This window comes from Fragaria vesca, linkage group LG2, assembly GCF_000184155.1.
Source record: "Fragaria vesca subsp. vesca linkage group LG2, FraVesHawaii_1.0, whole genome shotgun sequence".
Classification (NCBI taxonomy): domain Eukaryota; kingdom Viridiplantae; phylum Streptophyta; class Magnoliopsida; order Rosales; family Rosaceae; genus Fragaria; species Fragaria vesca.
The window spans coordinates 16,367,385-16,389,367 of record NC_020492.1 but is presented as its reverse complement, the minus strand read 5'-3'; the positions used below and the strand labels follow the sequence as shown (position 1 = coordinate 16,389,367).

At 40.1% G+C, this 21,983-nt stretch overlaps 1 protein-coding gene and 1 non-coding gene across 2 annotated transcripts; both read right to left on the bottom strand.

Moving 5' to 3' along the window:
* Positions 1-1,286: 1,286 nt before the first annotated feature.
* Positions 1,287-2,805, bottom strand: LOC101312025. The gene is made up of 3 exons (XM_004292540.1): positions 2,755-2,805; positions 2,022-2,299; positions 1,287-1,586 (listed from the first exon to the last, which is right to left on the bottom strand). Exons 1-3 carry the CDS (start codon positions 2,803-2,805, stop codon positions 1,505-1,507), a joined length of 411 nt encoding a protein of 136 aa, XP_004292588.1. The 3' UTR covers positions 1,287-1,504.
* A 212-nt stretch (positions 2,806-3,017) lies between these two features.
* Positions 3,018-5,062, bottom strand: LOC101312881. The gene is made up of 2 exons (XR_183989.1): positions 4,532-5,062; positions 3,018-3,099 (listed from the first exon to the last, which is right to left on the bottom strand). It is a non-coding gene; the product is annotated as an uncharacterized LOC101312881 (transcript).
* Positions 5,063-21,983: the final 16,921 nt, after the last annotated feature.

Here is a 21,983-nt window from a genome sequence, read left to right as displayed (position 1 = left end):
GTATATGGGAGTTCAATACCAGCCAGGGGCGGATCTACTTGAGAGGCTATATGGGCTGAAGCCTAGACAAAAATCTATGATATATACCACTAGCTGTGCTTGTGGTACCAATATCATTGCTAGTTCAGTTGGCAAATGGCTTCGTAAAGATTTTCATCTCCTGTCTTGACTTGGGTTCGATTCCAGCTTTCATCATCCTCCGTTTTCTTTTGTCCCCGTTGCCTGCTTTCCCTTCCTCTTTCTACATTTCTTCTTTGTTTTCTTTTATCTTATTTTTTCATTCAATAATTTCCTATTTTCTATTACTATTTATTATTTTCTTCCCCCATTTTTTTCTTCCATCTTAAGAAAATTGGGTTTAATGAGGACATTATATATTACTCTCCTTGAAGTATCTTTTTGACATGGAAACAATATTGTCAAAAAAAAAAATACACATATATGGGTGTAAACTAGCCTAGAAGAAATTTAATTCCTAGATCCGCCACTGATACCAGCTGATACTTATGTCCATGCTCATCTATCGGCCTTGTGTTGGGGTAGCTTTTGTTTTCTGCTCCAAATCGCAAAATTGTTTTTGGCCAACCAAGTCTCAGCATTTGAAGATGCAGGTTAACATAAAATGACTGCAGTTTTCAGCTATAAAGAACACATATATTATGTCTGGAGTTTTGTAGAGAAGAGAGTCAATAGACACTTTGCCTTTTCATTTTCAATGAATAACTCACAATACGTATACGTTGAAGTATGGAGAGCATTCAGCAAATAACTGAAGGACATCACCTGTACCCAATTTTTCATGTGCCAATTATGTGCCATCAATAAAAATTTCGCCACATGGAATTCCGTTCACAACACTTAACCAAGTCTAACTCTGTTAAATTTGGCTTTTTACTAAAGGAAAAATAAACTCAGCCGCCTTTTCTTCTCCCTCCAGCCTTCTCTTCTTCCTCCGTTTAACCAAGTCTAACTCTGTTGAGGACGAATTCGTGAGTGAATTAGATGGATTGGAAGACGACGCGGTGGAGTTTGCCGCGGGTTTCGATGTCGACGCTGTGGCGGCCTCAGGCCTAGGGGAGGGCGTCAATGGCGTCTTTGAGGCGCTGGGAGGTGGGGGAGCATTGGTTTGGAGGAGGGTGAGGGCGGCGGAGAGGTTGCCGGAACTGCAGAGGCGGTTGAGGTCTTGGAGTGTGTTGGGTTTGAGACTTTGGGTGGAGGGAGAGTACGGAGAGAGGTGGTTTGGGTGTAAGAGAGAGAAAGTGAAGCTTTTTGGGGTGTAAGTGGAGGGATCCGGATTCTCTCCTCATATTCTTCTCCTAATATTGTCTCATAAAACAATCTAGACTGTTGAATTATAATCAAGGGCCAAAATGTCTCTTACTTTAGTTTTGAGATATTTCTCATCTATCCTCTGAACTCTCTTCAAATTCTCGTCCTACTTCCCCTTGAATACGAGATTTTCAAAGTCAAAAGACCGTATACAAGTAGTGCCAATCTGGGTAGCCTAGCTGTAAGTTCCATTCTTGTAATTGTAATTGAAACTTAAGCATTCTGCAATTCCACACGAAAAAAAAAATATTCCACACCTGCCATCCAACAAACAACGCAAACTGTTCAATTTCCAACATGAATCAAAATTCACAGCATCAAATCGGTTATAAACATTTGAACTTGATAACTTGTAAAATTCAATCTTTCCAATCCAGGTCTTCTTTTATTTTTTCCAGAAGTCGTTTCCATCTGGGTTCCTAAATGTTTCAACACCCAGAAAGACAAAAATTCTGGGCGCCATTTATTTATCTTGTTACCCAGTAAGAGATGAAGAGAATTGAGTAGAATGGGTCAATTCCATCATATACTGTGAATGGCTATGAACACTAACAATTCTCAACTACACAGAACCATGATTAACCGAACCATATGTATTCAGATTTTGGACGAAACAACAATGTTCAATTGATATGCAACATTGAACCCAGAAGATATAGAGAAAAACACCAACATCACATGAAGCATATCACCTAAAATTGGGGATTACACATTCGAACATCGGTGTCCTCTGCATAAACTCGTTTCCCTCCCATGTGACTTGCTTCTTCTTCCGATTCAGGCGCAGATGTCGATACTGCCGAGACGACGCGTCAAGATTCTCAGGGGTGATGGTGGTCGTCACGCTCGCGCTCGCCGTCGGTTGTGGTGATTGTGGTGGTGGTGGTGGAGAGGAAGGGAGAGATGGTGGTGACGAGAAAATATAAGGACGAGAATTTGATAAGAAGGAAATTGGAGTACATATATATAGCTATTGAGTTAGAGTGGAGATATCATGGCCGTCGATTAAAATGGACAGTCAAGATGGATTTATTAGGAAATATTAGGAGGGATTCATGAGGAGAGGATCCGGATTCGTAAGTGGAGGGTTTGGGAAGAAGGGGAATAGGGGATGATGATGATAATATGAGAATGGGGAATGGTGGACGGTGGTGGTGCCACTGCTGCCATTCTTCTTCGTCTGGGTTTCTTCCATTAATTTACCTTTTCTATTAAAGTAAAAAAAAGAAATTTAATTTCCTAAAACTAACAGTGTTAGATCTCTGTTAGGTTTTGTGAATGGAATTCCACGTGTCGAAATTTTATTGATGGCACATAATTGACATAGGGAAAAATAGGTACAGGTGATTTCCTCAAGTACTTAAATGTCTTCAACAACTGTGCATTTTTGAACACTTCCTCATAATTTCAAACTGCCAATAAGACCTCAAGGTCCAAAACGATACCAGAAGTTAGTTTCCATACAAATTCTATCATGTGGCACAAAAAGTTTTTGCACATATAATCCATCAGAATTACAGACAAACACAGGTCAAAACATACTACAGAATTGGTGAAAAAAGACTGAAAATTATTGGGAGTCCAAGGCTAGTTCTAGTCATAAAGAAAAATATATAGGACACGAAAAATTAAGCAGTTGCGACGTTAGGCCTTGGTGCAGGTGGAAAGGACAGGTACTAGGAGCAAGCATCTTGTAAATCAAAATATGTCTGGGTTGTGACGTTGTGTCAAGAGAAGCAGTTTATTTGATTCGAATTGTAACATGATGGTCTGCGCGCAATAAGACAGATCGATGAGTTTAACATATATGCCAGCATATCAGAAACACTCAAACAAGACGAACTACATCTAGCTGCTGAATTCTTCAAAGAGATTCATGAGATTCTTAGCCAATATAAGCCTGCAATATGCTGGAGCAACTGTCGCCCAAGTAACATGACCATGTGTGTCCATGTCATGATTCACCTTGGACGTGCTAGAAATCATGGTTTATTGAATTGAAATGAACAAAGACAGAGAAGTAGAACGCAGAGGAGAGATAAAGACTACACCTTGTATTACTTGTTGAATTGAACAGTGTACATCTGATAGAATATATAGGGTAGGGATTATAGAGAAATGACCCAAGTACCCTTACACACTTAACACCCCCCCCCCCCCCCCCTCAACCATATGCTTGGTAACAAGCACAATGGTTGCATTGGTACAAAGCAATCAACAATTACATTACATGATGTAGAGAACTAAGATAAACATCCCAAAACAAAACCCAACTTGATATCATAAGAAAACTTCCATTGCGATAAATGGCCGTCTTGAAGGAGGAGAGAGCTGGCTGAAAATTTTCATTGTTCACATGATGATAGCAATGGCAGTACAACGATATGAAAAACACAACCCAGTAACAGAGCAGCATGTGATGGAAAACTTGAATAATGTCTTCATATTTGTCTGCAAACTGTAAAACTTCTTTATATTTGTTTGAAAACTGAAATTTAGAGAAACTGAAAAACTGCAAATCACTGCCACATGATATGCTACACTGCACCAATCTAAGTAATTCTGGAATTCAGTCGCACATTACCATCAACCATGTAAAACCATTCAGCACAAACCATTGAGAAACCTGCCTTGATATGCATGGCATAAGCACTCGTATTTACCAGAAGCCTGAAAACATATATACTCCCTCCATAGAAACTTATCTCCAATATATCAGCCCCATTGAATCACTTTCAGCAGCAATACAACCATAAAACATTCAACACAGCAAATTCGCAGCAATCATGGAACCATCTCCCAAAATGAACACATCTCACTCACAATCCATGCATTCAGACTCCAATCCATCCATCAAGACAATTCACCAGTCCAAAATAAAACAAGATTATAAAACTGCTTCGTCACCTTCTCTTTTGGTTGACGGCAGACACAAATTTCTTTTGATAAAAATAAAAATGGAAAACTGATGATATTGTCATAACAACCAAACTAGAGAGAATTCACAAATCAAGAGTAGGGATGCTCAATCAGACAGACAAATACCAAAGTTGCTAAGGAATTTGATGCTAGCTGAGTGAGGATTATGAGAAATTGATAACCCATAGCACAAATCAGAAGCATAACCATGAAATTACTATCTAGATATCAGATATTGAAAGCCTCAAAATTCCATCAGAAACAGAAGCTCAGAAAAATTTACCCAGAATACCCATTGCACATTTGACATCAAATCACCATCTACTGCCGCTAGTCCAATCGATGAGAAAACGAGAAGAGATACGCCAGCGACCAAAGTGTCCAAAGGAGACGACAGAGATGACTGAACAAAGAGCAAAGTTGAGGACTGGAAGCAGACTCAGATGCAGACCCTAAGTCCCGAATTCAGATTTCCAAATTCTCTGTCAGAGCGTGACAAGAAGAGGAGAAAAAGGCTGGGTAACGATGATGAAATCCGATTTGAGGATTTATCGGCTTCGAATTAATAGACTGGGCATGAAACTTAGAGATATGAGGCTAGGGATTTAGAAAATTGGGGAAAACGAAAATTGAAAGCGAAAGAAACTGATGATAACAGCGGAAGCTAAAGATAGACGAAAGCATGAAGTCCACAGGATAAGAGCCGAGGCTCTGATACCATGCTAGAAATCATGGTTTATTGAATTGAAATGAACAAAGACAGAGAAGTAGAACGCAGAGGAGAGATAAAGACTACATCTTGTATTACTTGTTGAATTGAACAGTGTACATCTGATAGAATATATAGGGTAGGGATTATAGAGAAATGACCCAAGTACCCTTACACACTTAACAGGACGGAGCATAGTGTCAGAATCCATGGGCTTTAACTCATAAGCTTAAACTAGCGGGTAACCTTCCTCAGCAATTGTCTCCTCCCACAACCTTCTCCTAATATATATTGTCTTAACATGATACTATAATTTCTGTAATTTGACAGACTTGTATAATGTTGTCTTCGATCACCTCTAGCAAACAAAGAAAATCTAGCTCATTTCCAAGCTCGTACTAAAGATATTGCCATAATTCAGCTACAAAGATTTAGAGTTATATTCAAATCAGTCTATGACATTTAATATTAAGCTGAGTTGTTGTTCTTCTTGTTTTTATTTTTTATTTTTTAGGTATCAACTCATGAGCAATATGCCAGAGTCTATGACATTTGGATATCAACTCATGAACAACATGCCAGAGTCTATAAGAGCTTACATAAGAAAATCTGGACAACACCCGGTAACCTATCAAAGCCACGTCTAAACTCATTAAATTTTAAATGGTTGCTCGCTGAACACAAGCCTAACAACGCAAAAATACCTTCGCTCCTAAGTACTAACATCTAGATTATTTATTTGCCTACACGCAACTGTGGTTAGACCTGTAAATAGGTCGGATCTAAAACGAATCGACATAGATCCATATCCGTTTTGTAATTGGAAAATTTGGATCCGGATCGACTCGACCTGTTACCAGCCGGATCATTGATAGGTCAATCCAAATCCGTATCCGGCGGGTAAACAGATATCCGACCTGTTAATCCGATCTGTTTATAATAATAGATAATTTCAAATTTTAAATAATAATTTTAGAATTTTATCATAATTTCTCATAAAACAGTAATAAAGTATTATAACAAAATGAACGTTTACATCAAAAGTTGAATACATGACCAAAATATTCCTTCACGATAAACTAATATAACCAAAATACTAAACGACCAGTATTTTAGATTGGAGTACAAAAAGAACATAGGTTATCTAGAGACTTGTTAATTATTTAATATTTTATAAAAATATTATTTAATTATTTTAAAACGGAGCGGGTCATTAACGGATCGGATCAACCTAGATCTGTATCCGATTTATTTAATAAACAAGTTAATGGATCTGGGTCCACTACCAGGACAAGCACTTTAGCCGACGAAAAAGTTTCATCGGCCTGTTAGCTTAATTCGTCAGCTAAGATTTTACCCTTCGTCGGGAAAAGGTTGTCGGCAACTAGAAGACGTCGTCGGCTTTAGTCCCAGAATTTAGCCGACGAAAAAGAGATCGTCGGCTCTTTTCCCAGAATTTAACCGACTAATATCTTAAATGTTTCGTCGACCTGGTTTGAGACTTTAGCCGACGAAACGTTTAATATATTCATCGGCTATAGTATGTAATAAAAAAATAAAAAATAACTAAAGCCGACGAAATATAGTCTGTGTCGTCGGCTTTAGCAAGGTTTAGCCGCCGAAACATTCCATAATTCGTCGGCTAAACCTTATAAAAAAAATTAAAAATACTATAGCCTACGAATTATGTCGAATTTCGTCGGCTATAAGTCCATTCCAGTAAAAAAAAAAACCCGAAATTTCTAAATTACCATTCCAAGCAAGCTGCAAAATACACCAAAACAATTCCATATAACCAACAACAAGCACATAAAACTATATAATTCATCAACTACACAAAATCTAGATCGTCTAAATTAATATCCGCTTCTGGGGGCTGCTGCGGAGGTTGCGGCGGCCGGGGTAGCGGTATAGCTGTAGGCATGGGCGGAGCCGGAAGTCCCTGAAGCTGGGCAGCTGTAAACTCCTAGATGTACTGGAACATCTGCTTCTGCTGGGCCTGCTGGATGGCATATATCTCGGCAGCATAGGCTGCCTGTGCGGCATTATAGGCTGCCTGCGCGGCATTATAGGCTGCCTGAGCAGCTTGCTGTTCCGGTAGTCTCTGAACTTCTGACTCTAGCTGAGTCGTCTTGGTGGTCGTGGTCCTGTTGCTGGTCGAGGTTGCCTTTTGTTGAAATCCTGGAGTGGTCTTCAGGACCCCCTCACCCTTCTTTCCTAGACCCCGGCAGTAGAAGTTGTTTGCTCGCGGTGGGAAGGCTGTGCCCATGATCCTCGCCCCAACCGTCTGATCCGAAGTGTTGATCCGGGACATGGCTTCGGACATATCTTCCTCTTGCGTGTCCGGCCATGTCTCCCTCACTATAGCACTCATCACCTCGTCACTAGCCTCCCTCACCTTCGCCTAATTGGATAGAAAAAAAGTTATTAATTAACATTTTGACATATATATAAGTAAAATTAAAAATTTAAAAACGTAAGATGACTTACAATATCCTCTTGGGCGTCAGGATATGCTTTCTCGTACGTATAGACGTACCCGTTGACTTCTGGATGTTCCCTGGCCGCCTCGTCCATGAAGACAGCGAACGGTCTAGAACCGGCACGTTGGTTCCTTGTGTTGCGGTGCCGATTCTGAGCGTTCGCCCGGGAAACGGCATTCAAAGAAAAAAATAAACTATTAGTAAAATATTTAAAAACGCACGTACTTAATGACAAATTAACTAATTAATTTTTTTAAATACCTGTTTACGAGGGTTGTTGAATTCTGATGTCAGAAGCCAACGCCACTCGTACTCCCTGTACTGGAACTCAACAGGGGTACTAGAACGTGCGTTCCCGTGAGTAGTCCAGTGGGTCCGCAACTCGTTCTTCCACTCCTTGTACCTACAGATACAACAAAAATATTAGAAACATTATTAATATCACATACAATTTTGTTTTTTCATTAACTTCCCAACGTACCTTCCCCCATGCACAACGTCCGCTCAACTGTTCTTCAGGTGCTCAGGAACCTCAAACCACACCTGCATTTAACCGTTTATTAGTTTAGTTTTTCGAGAAATCAACAATGTAATACATAATATTATTGAGGCATTTTGTAAACTCATCGACATTGCGTTGTGGACCATGTCCTTAACCTCCTGCGAGACCTCACCCCAGTCTGACCACAACATAGGGACTATATCCCTAATGAGCGCTCCCATGCGGCCGGAGTACGTCTTCGACTTTCCGCCCGATACTATGTCGCCATCCCCGTCAATAACGATGACGATCCTCCCTGAGGTATTGACGGTCTTCTCAAGAGCTTTCCCTGTGACGGGGCCTCTCTTCTTCTTTGTCGGCTTCGCTCCGACGGTGTCTATCACATGATAAACCAAATTGATTATTAAAATCGGAGACCTTTTATTATTAATTATAAGAAAACAAATCATTCATCTTTCATTACCTGAGGGCGATGCGGCGGACGCGATGGATTCCGTCTCTGTCGCCGATGATGATACCTTCGCGGAAATAAGAGGCGTATCAAAAAGCACGAATCGGTACGCCGCTAATGGAGCCACTGGCGGGGGCAGTGGATAAATCGGCGTCCTTGAGCCATTGACTGCAGGTAAGGCCGGTATCGTCCGCGGAAGGAACAGATGAAGCGGCGGCATCTGTACCCCAGATGACCCACTATCCGAAGAAGTAGGACCCGAAGTGGGCGTCCGGTGTATCTCAGGCATATGGGGTGCAGACACCTCCGTTTGGGTCTAAGGCCACAGCTGCCTCGAGGAACGAGGGACGCCCCATTGCCTCGATGAAGGGGGCACATCCGGCTGCCTCTGCGCCATCTCCAGAAGGGTCGCACGTCTAGCTGTCATGGGGCCCCGAAACAATGTTTGAGGGTTACTAGAGGTTCCCTAAGACGATTCGGACCTTTGGCCCTTCGAACCCTTCGTCGATCTAAAATTACCACTCATCCTGTTTAAAATATTAATTTGAATCAAGGCCAATGTTTTAAAAGGCTAAGGCGTAGCCGAGGCTATGGAGCGAGAGCCTGACCAAGGCGTCAGCCTTTTGAAAAAAAATTTAGATTTGTAACTTTTAAAAATTAATTTTTAAGCTCCTAACTTTTAGATTTATATTTCATGACAAGAAAAAGAGGTCAGTTTCATGTTTATTTTCATATTTGTAACAACACCATAAAATCAAACAATGTAAACCCATTCAATTAGTCAACAAAAAAAAAGGAAAATTTCAAAAACAGTACACCAATTATGGTCCACTCTAAAGACTAGTACATTATCTTTTGAGAAAATCAAAACAGTACATGAAGTTGTAATTATGACCCAAAATCGATACATGCCGTTATTTTTTCTGTTATTTGGTGTCTCTGCCGTTAAACTTCAAAGGATAAATTCGTCCTTCTCTTGCTTCCTCCTTCTATCTCTGAAACTAGAAAAAGCTGCAGCAACTTTGCAAACTCTTTTAAATATAAAATAGATGAGCATGAACAAAAAAAAAACCCAAAATCCCAAAACCCTGTATGGTTCATTGGTTCTTCTACCATGGGTTTTAATCTCCAATTATTTATGAACCCATTGCTTCCTAGTGAGCCCAACCGCTGTCCTCTCACTAGAATCATCGTCTTAAATGAAAAAGTTAAAAAAAAAAAAAAACCTAGAGATTCCTCCTGCAATTATGAATGGGTATTGCATGTTCTTCTATTTGTTCATATCTGGGTAATATTGTTGCTTTTTTTTGTTGTTGCTAAGGTATGGTAGGATTGTCAAACTTGAAGAATTTGTGAAGAACATTTCAAACCCGTCACCATGCAAACTGAATTTCCAACCCCAAAATCAATAGAAAAAACCCAAACTCATCTATTTTATATTTAAAAGAGTTTGCAAAGTTGCTGCAGTTTTTTCTTGTTTCAGAGATAGAAGGAGGAAGCAAGAGAAGGACAAATTTATCCTTTGAAGTTTAACGGTAGAGACACCAAATAACAGAAAAAATAACGGCATGTATCGATTTTGGGTTATAATTACAACTTCATGTACTGTTTTGATTTTCTTGAAAGATAATGTACTAATCTTTAGAGTGGACCGTAATTGGTGTACTGTTTTTGAAATTTTCCCACAAAAAAAACATCATTAAACTCTTCTCCTCCTACTTGAATCGATAATTGACACACTTCAGCACTATCTATATTGGCTTAGATACCAAATACAAATTATGTTTCCTAATTCTCCAAAATTCACAACAAATGCAAATGACCTCATCTCCTTAGTAACCCATTAAATTTTGATTGAGAACAAGGACTAAATTTCAGAAACATGAATTAAAATGACTGAGAGATCTTCCAAACTATGAGCAGAAAACAATAAGTAATCATCACTTGTCCTAGAGAATAAATGTGAGAGTGAATGCCTCGAACTAGCAAACACATAAAGCCAACTCTTCCGCAAATTCAAAGACAACAACTGATGCACATCATCAATGCATGACAACAAATCGCAAAATTACCTGAAATGCAGTCGAAACCCAAGAGAGATCGGACACCTCCTTCTTCGGGTTGAAATGTACTTGAGGAGGAGGAGGGAGGGCTCGAGGAGGAGGATGGTGAAGAGGACGGATCGGGGATGGAGCAGTAGGTGGAGGAGGCGGATCGGGAGACCGAGAGAGGGAGAGGGCGACCGGGACACCGGGAGAGGGAGAGGAGGCGGAGGAGGCGGAAGAGGCAGACCGGGAGACCGGGAGAGGGAGGCGGAGGAGGCTAGCTAGGGTTTTTGAAACGCGCTGTGAAGGCTGTCGAGCGCTGGGTCTTTGTCTGTATACCGTACAAATTTAGCCGACAAAATTTTTACTTCGTCGGCTAAAATTTGAAATTCGTCGGTTAAACTTTGAAATTCGTCGACTAAACTTTGAAATTCGTCGGCTAAACCTATAAAAATCGTCAGCTAACCTTTGAAATTCGTCGGCTAAAGTACATTTATACATTCGGCACATTGTGATTGTGATGATCAAACTTGAGAAACGAAAATCCGACCGTCAGATCAGACCATCATGATGAAATACATGTATAGGAAAAAATTAAACTTGATCCGACAAGGTTAAGGGCTCGATCCGGTCGGTCAATCCGTTAAGTCAAACCCTAAACGCACGGAAAATGTCATTGGACCGTCTAAATTACGTATTTTGGCCGAACATTCAACTGAAAATAGTTTCAAACCGATGAGACCCAACAAGTCATATAAAAATTTTACGGAAAATAACCACCGAAGATAGGGCTACCCATAGGGATAAATAATGGAAAATTGCATTGATCGCAACTATCGACACCGAGACTTTACTGGAATACCATGATTTTTCAACCGTAGACGTATTTCACCATTCTGGTCATATCTTATTTCACGACTTTTTTACGTTTGAAGGTTCTACGTATATTTTATTTTTGAAACGGAACATTTACTTAAACACTTGGTAAACAAGTTATACAACATTAGCATGCATGTTGTGATTGTGATTATCAAACTTAAGAAACGAAAATCTGACCATCATGATAAAATACATGTATGGGAAAAAATTCAACTTGATCCGACAAGGTTAAGGGCTCGATCCGGATGGTCAATCCCGTAAGTCAAACTCCTAAACGCACGGAAAAGGTCATTGGACCGTCTAAATTAAGTATTTTGGCTGGACCTTCAACTGAAAATAGTTTCAAACCGATGAGACTCAACAAGTCATATAAAAATTTTAGGGTTTAGGGTTTAGCCGACGAAATATTATGGTATTTGTCGGCTAACCACATCTTAGCCGACGAATTATGACTTATTTCGTCGGCTAAGATGATTTAAGCCGACGAATTATGGTATATTTCGTCGGCTAAAGTGTAAAAAATACATTAAAAAAACAGAAGGTTTAAACCATACTAACTTCCTGTTCATATATCACCAAAATTCATATAAAATAACAGAAATATGAGTTCAACATATATAAACTATAAAGGTTATACATTCTTTTTTATTACAAATTAATGTAATCGGAATTAAAACTAAGGCGCGTAATCGGAATCATCCGATGAGTCATCTTCGGTGTCAGAATTAATTTCTAGTAATCTATGCGTTTCCTCATTGCCAGAGTCTTCGTCTGTTTCTTGATTTGGATCAACTTCAATAAGCCTTGGCTCTTCATCACGAATTCGCACCGAACGACCCGCTTTAAAATTACTAAGGCGAACGGTAGAGGAGTTAGGAATACCTATTGCGCTGGGCTCTTGATACGCAACATCTTCTTCCTCGTCTTCGGCCTCTCCAAGTGTAGCTGTCCGGTAAATGTTTCGAGGGTGCACAAGGTTAACTACTTTCCACGCGTCACCCTTAGCAAGGTCATCAAGATAAAACACTTGTTTTACCGATGTGGCAAAAACGAAAACATTTACCGATGTTTATGCAATAAACATAAACACGTACAGAAATATTGAATTACGTACCCAGCCGCCAAAATAGTTTGCGAACTCCCTGTTGTGGTAATCGAGATCACCTTGAATGTCTGGACAATTTAGATGGATGTCTTTCCAGTATTCAACTTCTGGACAATTAATCAATACCCACCAGTGGACAATGACTAGCTCATGTGGTTGCAACTTGTAGGAGTCTGGCAAAATTTCATAAACTTCAACATCACTCGAGAGTATGGAAAGATTGAACTTCGGTACATCAACCGGTATGGTTTGCGGAGATTCCTTCAACGCTCCTAAATACAACTTCATGTAGGTGACGCACTCGTGCGCAATATATGCTTCAGCTATACATCCTTCAGGAGCGGATTTATTAGCCACATAATCTTTGTAGTCTCCAAGTTGTCTATAAATCAAGTTGTAAAGTGTTATGATTATTGAACATGTATATTGAGGAATTCAGGTGTAAAAAATGTACCTTTCCATGGGATACATCCAAGTGTAGTGTACTGGACCGGTAAGCAACAATTGCTCGGGAAGATAAATCATCAGGTGAGGCATGATGTCAAAAAAATTTAGAGGAAATATCCTCTCAAATTTACACATGATATAAATGATGTCCTCTTGCATTTTCCGGAGGTTAGATTTTTTCATTTCCCGTGTGCATAACTTCTTGAAGAATCTTGCCAACGTTACTAACGGCTCCACCACCTGACGGTGAAGGAACGGTCGAATGAAAACAGGGAAGAGACGTTGTAGCAGGATATGACAGTCATGACTTTTCAACCAGTAAATCTTATTGTTCCGGAAGTTCACACACCGGGCTATATTTCCTGCATAGCCTGAAGGATACTTCACACAACTCATTAACTTGAAAATTACGTTCTTCTGGTCAAGCTTCACGGTGTAAGGAGCTTGAGGCATTTTTTCTTCCCTTCTTTCAACCACAGATGACTTCTTAATTGCATTTTTTTTAGATCAATGAGTGCCTTAGGACCGTCTTTCGTCTTCCTTTCCAAGTTCAGCACTGTGCCCACCACACTGTCGCAAACATTCTTTTCTATGTGCATCACATCTAGATAGTGCCTGATCAACAACTTACTCCAGTATGGGAGTTCCCAGAATATGCTCTTATGTATCCAGAATTTGTACATGTCGGGTCTTTCAGGTATTGCCGCCACAATATTAGGATGATTGCTGAGTTGCCCAAAATCGTACTCATTAAGCACTGCTAAAATTTCTTCATTCGTCTATCTTCTGGGAGGCACACCGTTTTCTACGGTTCCATCAAATGCCTGTGCATCGAACTGCCATTCGTGATCATATGGAAGGAGAGTACGATGACCCAATTTGCATATCTTGTTGCAATGACTGCTGCTCCCATCATCGCTAAGGCACTGTGGACAAGCCTTGTATCCCCTAACAACATTGCCCGACAACATCCCACGGGCAGGAAAATCACTGATGGTACCAACAACCATGACATGCATCTGGAACATCTCGTGCATGTACTTATCATAAGTAGGATGACCAACGTCCCATAAAAACTTAAGCTCTTCAATCAAAGGTCTCAAATACACATCGAGACACTTCCCTTAATAACCGGGCCCCGGAATCAACAAACTCAACATATTGTATTCCTTCTTCATGCACATCCATGGAGGAAGGTTGTACGGTACCAAAATCACTAGCCATACACTATATTGAAGACTCATGTTGCCAAAAGGGTTGAACCCGTCGGATGAGAGCCCGAGCCTCACATTTTGGACCTCTGACGCAAAATGAGGAAACTCCTTGTCTATATGCTTCCAAGCCTCCCTGTCAGCAGGGTGTATAAGGGTATCTTCGTCATGCAATTCCCTATCAGCGTGCCATCTCATAGCTTTGGCCGTGTGTGAAGACATGTACAACCGCTCCAGCCTATCACTCAACTGAAAATACTGAAGTACCTTCACAGGCTTCCTATTGCCTCTAGGAGTCAGCTTATACTTGTTAGTGTGACATACCAGACATGCGTCAAGGCCACCAAGGTCATTCCCTTCTGGATCTTTACCCCAGAAGAGAACGCAGTCATATCTGCATGCATGGATCTTGATGTAGGAAAGCCCAAGATCTTTCAAGATACATCGGACCTTATGATGAGTGGTAGGAAGACAATGACCGTGGGGCAGCATCGAAGCAGTGTACTGTAGATAATCATTAACAGCCTTTATGGTCGATTTTGTCTCAACTTTAATCTTCATTACATCCATCACACTTTCAAGAACGGTCTTCTGACAACCGGGGTACACATGGGTCTGTTGGAAAGTAAGCAGTTTGTTGTACTTGTCAATACCAACAGTGTTGACAGCTCTAGGGAAGGGCTGCACCGGCTCAGGCATATACTGTCCTTGAGCGCATACACTGCTCTCATAAGGAAACATGTCGTTGATAAAGGCCGTTGTTGGATCGTTGGATATACTGCCCGTCTCAGAAAATTGGCCATGATCATGCGGACCCCTTGATGATGTTCACCGTGATATAACCAACATGTGTACTTCTCCCAAAACCCGTTACTCTTCAAGTGCTTTGTCAATCGCAAATCGATGCATATCGCTGCGACATTGACATTTCGTGCACGGGCAATACAAAATTGTATTCCCGTTAGCATTAGCCAGCGCATATTCCAGAAAATTCATAACTCCTTTACCATATCTTTTGTCCCATTTTGGAAGCGAAATCCAACTCTTATCCATATCCTGAAAATATAACAAAATATATATGTATAACTCTAGCTAATTATTAATTAAATTCTATATATAAAATCTCAATTCATTTAGTATTCTACGTACTACAACTAATTAATAACAAATTAATTAACACATATATATACTTAATAATTACATAACAATATTATATATCAACATCATCACAAAAATCATCATCAACTCATATCATCAACAACTTCATACCATCAACACAATATTATAAATTAATTAACATATATATATATATCTACTACTTATTAACAACAACTTCATATATATTATCAAATCATCAACCAAATCGATCAACACATACATATATATACATCCAACGTACTCAAAATTGATCAACTCAATCACACTCAAAATCGATCAACTCAAATAAAACTCAAAATCAACATATATACACATATACGTACTTATATATAGCTTCACAAACTAATTATGGACAGATTTCAACAACACCCAAACTTTTTCTCCCGTTTTTTTTTTCCAGATGAGCTGCTGTCCAGATCTGCAAATATAAGGAACTTTAGCCGACGACATTTTAATTTCGTCGGCTAAACTTTTATTTTTTCGTCGGCTAAAGTTTACAGACTATAGCAGACAAAAAAAATTCTTTAGCCGACGAAATTAAAATTTCGTCAGCTAAAGTTGACCATAGTCGACGAAAATTTAAATTAGCCAACTAAGGAAAATTTCGTCAGCTAACGTCGACTTTAGCAGACGAAAAAATAATTTGTCGGCCTGGTTTTTTTATTTTCGTCGGCTAAAACCTTTCTTCTGGTAGTGGTCATTAACGGATCAACGAGTCAAAATTTTTAATCCAAACCCCACTACCAGGACAAGCACTTTAGCCAATGAAAAAGTTTCGTCTGCCTATTAGCTTAATTCGTCGGCTAAGATATTAGCCGACGAGCTTTCGTCGGCTATGGTTTCGTCGGGAAAGGGTCGTCGGCGATGACTTTAGCCGACGAAACTAGAAGACATCGTCGGCTATTGTCCCAGAATTAAACCGACGAATATCTTAAATGTTTCGTCGACCGTAGTCTGAGACTTTAGCCGATGAAACATTTAAGATATTCGTCGGCTAACGTATGTAATAAAAAATTAAAAAAATTACTATAGGTGACGAAATATAGTCTGTTTCGTCGGCTTTTTGTCGGCTTTAGAAGGGTTTAGCCGACGAAACATGCCAAATTTCGTCGGCTAAACCTTATAAAAAAAATTAAAAAATACTATAGCCGATGAATATCTTACGTGTTTTGTCGGCTATAAGTCCATTCCAGTAAAAAAAAACCCGAAATTTCTAAATTACCATTCCAAGCAACCTGCAAAATACACCAAAACAATTACATATACCTAACAACAAGCACATAAAATTATATAATTGATCAACTACACAAAATCTAGGTTGTCTAAATCAATATCCGATTCTGGGGGCTGCTGCGGAGGAGGTTGCGACGGCTGAGGTAGCGGTATAGGCGTTGGCATGGGCGGAGCCTGAAGTCCCTGAAGCTGGCAGCTGCAAACTCCTGCAAGTACTAGAACATCTGCTGCTGCTGGGCCTGCTGGGTGGCATATATCGCGGCAGTATAGGCTGTCTGGGCGACAATCTGGGCGGCATGAGTGGCAGCCTGAGCAGCTTGCTGTTCCCGTAGTCTCTCAACTTCCGACTCTAGCTGAGTCGTCCTACTGCTAGTCGAGGCTGTCTTTCGTTGAAATCCTGGAGTGGTCTTCAGGACCCCCTTGCCCTTCTTTCATGTACTGATCTCATAGTCTTAATTTGAATCAAGGCTGAGCAGTGGCGGAGCCAGGATAGAAATGTCACCTGGGCTAATTGTATACACGAGAAAATTTAGGTGACACGATCTAGCCTTTTGACACGATCAATTTATTCATCAAACATTCTGTGTAATACAACAACTTCACTTTAATATTACATATAATAAGATCAAATGCACATCCATATCCAAGTTAAGACAGGAGTTTTCAAATTAAGACTATGAGATGAGTACAAATTAATATAGGATTATAAGATAACATATGTGGACAATCATCAAAGATTTTTGGTATCGAACTCAGTTATTATAGAAGATCAACATCTTAAGGTTCAGCTTCAGCATATACCCATGAGGAATTGGACTGAACTAGTTTAAGACTAATATGAATTGGACTGAACTAGTTAAGGCTAATATGACCATACAGATTTCGATTGTGTTGATGTGTATTCATTCTTAAGGATGTAAGGTCATATAACAAATTCTAATATGAGTAATAAATATCCTAATACATATTACGTAACAACAAATCATAATCAAGATAATATTCTATATCAACAAATCCTAATCAAGTTAATATTCTATATCAACAAATCAACATTGAAGACGAAGCAAAGCTGAAACTCTAAAACTGACAAAACAAATCAACAAATCCTAAGACAAAAACTCTAAAATTGAAACTCTAGTTATAGATGAAGCAAAGCAACATTGAAGAATATGAATATGATGGCTTTTGAATTGAAGCCTGCTATGTCCACGATCAGATTATAAGCAATCCGATTGAGCCATACCTAGGGAAGTAGCCAAGTCGGGACTGGCCGACTCGGGATGTGGGCTACGGGCGACGGCGCGGGCTATGGAAACGGTGACCTCTCTAGCAACAATGACGGGCGATGGACGCAATAGTGTGAGTTGTGAGTTGTGACTGAGATTGAGAAGAAGTAAACGGAGAAATAACCTGCACTCAATGGGTGGAAGTGAAAACGAAGATGAGGAAGATAGTGAGGACGGTAAAGAGGAGGAGGGATCGGGGCTGGAGCAGAACGGAGATGGCTCGAGGAGGCTGTGGAGGGCTCGAGGAGGCGGTGGTGGCTTTTTTAGGGTTTTTTGGAGTGCTATGGAGGCTGTCGAGCGCTAGGTTTAATTATATACCCTATACCTTTAGCCGACGAAATTTTTATTTCGTCAGCTAAACATGTGAAATTCGTCGGCTAAACGGTGAATCTCGTCGGCTAAAGTAATGAAATTCGTCGGCTAAAGTAATGAAATTCGTCGGCTATAGTACTTTTTATTTAATATTTTCAATTTATTTGTTTTATTTTATTTTATTAACTATAGCCGACGAATTTTCAATAATGTCGTCGGCTATAGTACTTTTTATACATTCGGCACATTGTGATTGTGATGATCAAACTTGAGAAACGAAAATCTGACCGTCAGATATAACGTGGACTTTAGCCGACGAAAAAATAATTCGTCGGCCTGGTTTTTTTATTTTCGTCGGCTAAAGCATTTCTTCTGGTAGTGCCCGCTTAAAACCACGGATCCGGATCAAGTCCTGATCAAGATCTGGTCCGTTTACAGGTCGATCTAATGGTGGTACAAATATCACTAGAGTGTCTTATAGTCACGTACTCATAGAAAATACTCTCACCTTAAGCAACTTTGTCTAGAATGTTTTGAAATTTGATCTCTACACCAACACCTTCTCCTTCCCAATGGGTCAGAGATAGTGTTTGGCTAAGATTCAGCCGCTTCCATCAAAAGTATCACAAGAGGGATCCTCTCACAATCCACCTCTCCAGCTTGTTATTTAGCACGTTTGCCCTTAGGCCGCCCACGTTTCCTCAAAACGTTTCCAAGCACAACCACAACTTCAACAAGCTGCCCAAAACGGCTCCACCATGCGAGGCTTTTACCTTTTCACCCTCTCACCCTCCAGACCCTGACCAAGCCTATTCTCAGTCAGCCCATCCACACCAGACCCAACTTTCCTTTTCACACAAAGCTGCCCAATACTGTCACACCCAACAGCCTGAGGCCCAACCTTCTGAATCCCAAGCCCAGCATGATAGGAGTATAATTATGCGACGATATGATGGTTGATTCCCCATTTTACTTTGTTAGTTTTGTTAGTTCAACTAATTTTCTATTTGATGTAGTTCTTTTTATGTTTATTAGGTGTTCCGAAGCAAAGAAGGAAATATGAGCAAAAAGACGTAGATTTGTGCGATTTATGGAGAACCATGGACTCTTGACGAATGGAGGAGAGACTAATCATCATCTTATGCGTTGGACTTGAGAGTTTTCAGCAAATAAAATGACTTAGAGCTTTTTTTGGAAAGAAGAACGACAAAGAATCCTAATTCAATCAGAACTTTATCAAGGATGCTTTCCATTGAAGCCAAGGAGTTAGAATCCAAAAAGGAATGTATTAAAAGGCTGCAAAAGAGGTTTAAAAAGTCTCTACACGTTCAAGAAAGGGGCCAGCGGATACACAAGGGAGGAGAGCCACACAAGAACTTCGGAAGAAAAGAACCAAAAAATCAGACAGAAAAAGATCAATCTTTTCTCAGGAATTTCCCAATCTTGGTTATTGTTGTCTTCCTCTTCCATGAACTCTTTTGTGTTTTTAATTTTCATTATGTGTAACTAAATTTACAGTAGTTAGGGGCTGTTGAAGCCCTAAATATGATCCATAACATGTTTTGAGATTCGATTTGTTTTCCAATTAGTAACATTGAGGTTTTGTTTACCTATTGTTCGTTGATGAATTCCTTGTGTCTGAGCTTTAGAGGCATACTTAGTATGCATGCTAGGGTTCTAATACTTTGATTATTTGATGTCTAGGTCAATATCGGATCCCTCAAATTGTCTAGGGAAGTAATCGGTAGTCTTCGCAAGCGAGTGGACATAACCCTAGGTTTAGCAAGGTGCTAAGTTTATTGCGATGCTTAGTGATTGCTCAAGCTCTTTTAAAACTTAAGGATTTCTGCTTGTTAAGCCTAATAAACGTACCTTTAGGTTTCAATGTTTGAGAATAGTTTAGTAACAGATTGTTTAAGCGTACCAAGCCAATCTAAGCGTTTTCAATTGAGTGAGTTGGTCATAAATTGGACAAAGTGTGTTGTGTGTGATTGTCGGGGGTGGATACTTCCTCCCTAGCTAGTTTCATCATCTTGATTCTCAACCATTCTAAAATCAGTTTTCGGTTTTCTTAGTTTCTGTTCGTGATCTTTACGAATTATGTTTCCCCATCAAATCAACTCCAAATCATCTCAAATTTTGTGTGCTAGACGTTCTGTATGTCTAGTTCACCTCTGTAAATTTTTGACTGCTGCTCAGTAAGAGTTGCAGTCACCTTTTGTGACCTTTGTGGCTTTGTTGAAGCTTTTAGTTTATTTAATCCTTTGCGGGAGACCTTTATTTTCCTATATTACAATCGACATATTTGCAAGAGAATAAGGAAAATTAATAGCTTTTAATTTAGCTATCACAGTTGAGCCACCAAGCCCATAGAATCCCGATTCAAACTAGGGTCTTTTTCCCGCCGATAAAACCAGCATCCTCGAGCCTCTGTTCATATGTGGAACTAGTACGATCTCCAGCACCGTCTCCGTTGCAGACCCATCTGACACCAAACCCGCTGCCACCACAGACTTCGTCGTTACAGCCGACGACAACTCCTCCAAAGCTCTGTCACAACCGTTGGCGTTGTGAACAAAAAAAAACCACACGCTGCACAGAGCGGTTAGAGCCCCTTACACTCCTCCAAAGCTCTATCACAGCCGCCGGCGTTATGGACAGAAAAAAAGAAAACCACACACTGCACAGAGCGGTCAGAGCCCCTTACACTTCTCAAAGGTGAGCTCGAGACTCACAGAGAGCTCAGGCGAGAAGGAGAAGCTTCTCCGTTCATAAGCTCGCCTTTTCACGTCGTGGATCAAGCTGATCCTTCGAACAATGTCCCTCTGTCGCAATGCCGCCAAATCGGGTGGTATAAATGGCCCTAATTCATTCCCAAGTCAACGCAAGACCTTCTCAGTGTGCATCCCTACCTTCAAACCTCGCACAGAAACCAAAACTTCCAACGTGTCCAATGGGCTCGACCGTAAATCTCTGACTCCGTCGTACTCCTCCAACAGTAACATGGAAGCACTGTAAAACCAGGGACCGCCATGAAGGATTCAATGCTTCTCTCCTTCTATCTTGAATCAGAAAACGAAGATTTCCCCCTACTTTTCATAAATCGCCACATTCGAACTCCACATCCCATGAAGTGCCGCCGTGAGAAAAGGTAAAGCCACTGGCTTCGTAGACAAAAGTCGGCCACAGACAAAAGTCGGCCACACAGAAACGCCCATGAGTTGTCTAGCAACTCTAGACCCCCATCAAGGTTCACCACAGTCTTCTCCGGAAGAAGAGAAGCCGCGACCATCTCCAAATCTTCGCAAATAGCTTTTCCGGCTAGGGAAAACCCTAGCAGAGCTATGCAAAAGAAAAGGGTTTTCTTTGTTCCAACTCTTGATATTATTAGTTTTTTTTTTTTTTTTTTTTTTTTTTTTGTCGAAACCTGACCAGTGAACACTACTTGTTCCTCTCAATCTTTTTATAGAACCTCTCTTTTCAACTCTTTTTTTGTTGGAACATAAAATCTAATCACACCGGGGTTTAACCTTAAATAATAAAACGACATGTAGTGTTGATGAACTGTGACTTGCATTGGTTGGTTAGGTAGGCTAGCTAACAATGTTGAAATCATGTGTTCAAACAATCAAACATCACCGATGTCCTTAATCCCCTCTGTCTTATGAGGTAACATAGAAAATATACTTTGGTTTAGGTTTAAGTTCGAAAATAACGTACTCCAACTTTGAGGGATGTGCATGTACTTGTGGATAATAATCAGGTGAGGGTATAATAAGACAATTTCCCATATCGCAAAGATTTGAGAAGTTTGATTCGTTTCCTATCAACTTGCTCAACCGCAACTTGCTTTCGTGTAATTTGATCTGACTTTGCAAAGAAAATATTATTTAGTCTGGCCAGTGACGTATTTA

Coding starts and splice junctions, on each gene's coding strand:
- LOC101312025 (XM_004292540.1), bottom strand. CDS start 2,805: ATGATAGAATTTGTATGGAAACTAACTTCTGGTATCGTTTTGGACCTT. Junction 2,300..2,754: donor GTATCGTTTTGGACCTTGAG/GTCTTATTGGCA, acceptor CTAACTCAATAG/CTATATATATGTACTCCAAT. Junction 1,587..2,021: donor TGTGTAATCCCCAATTTTAG/GTGATATGCTTC, acceptor GTTGGATGGCAG/GTGTGGAATATTTTTTTTTT.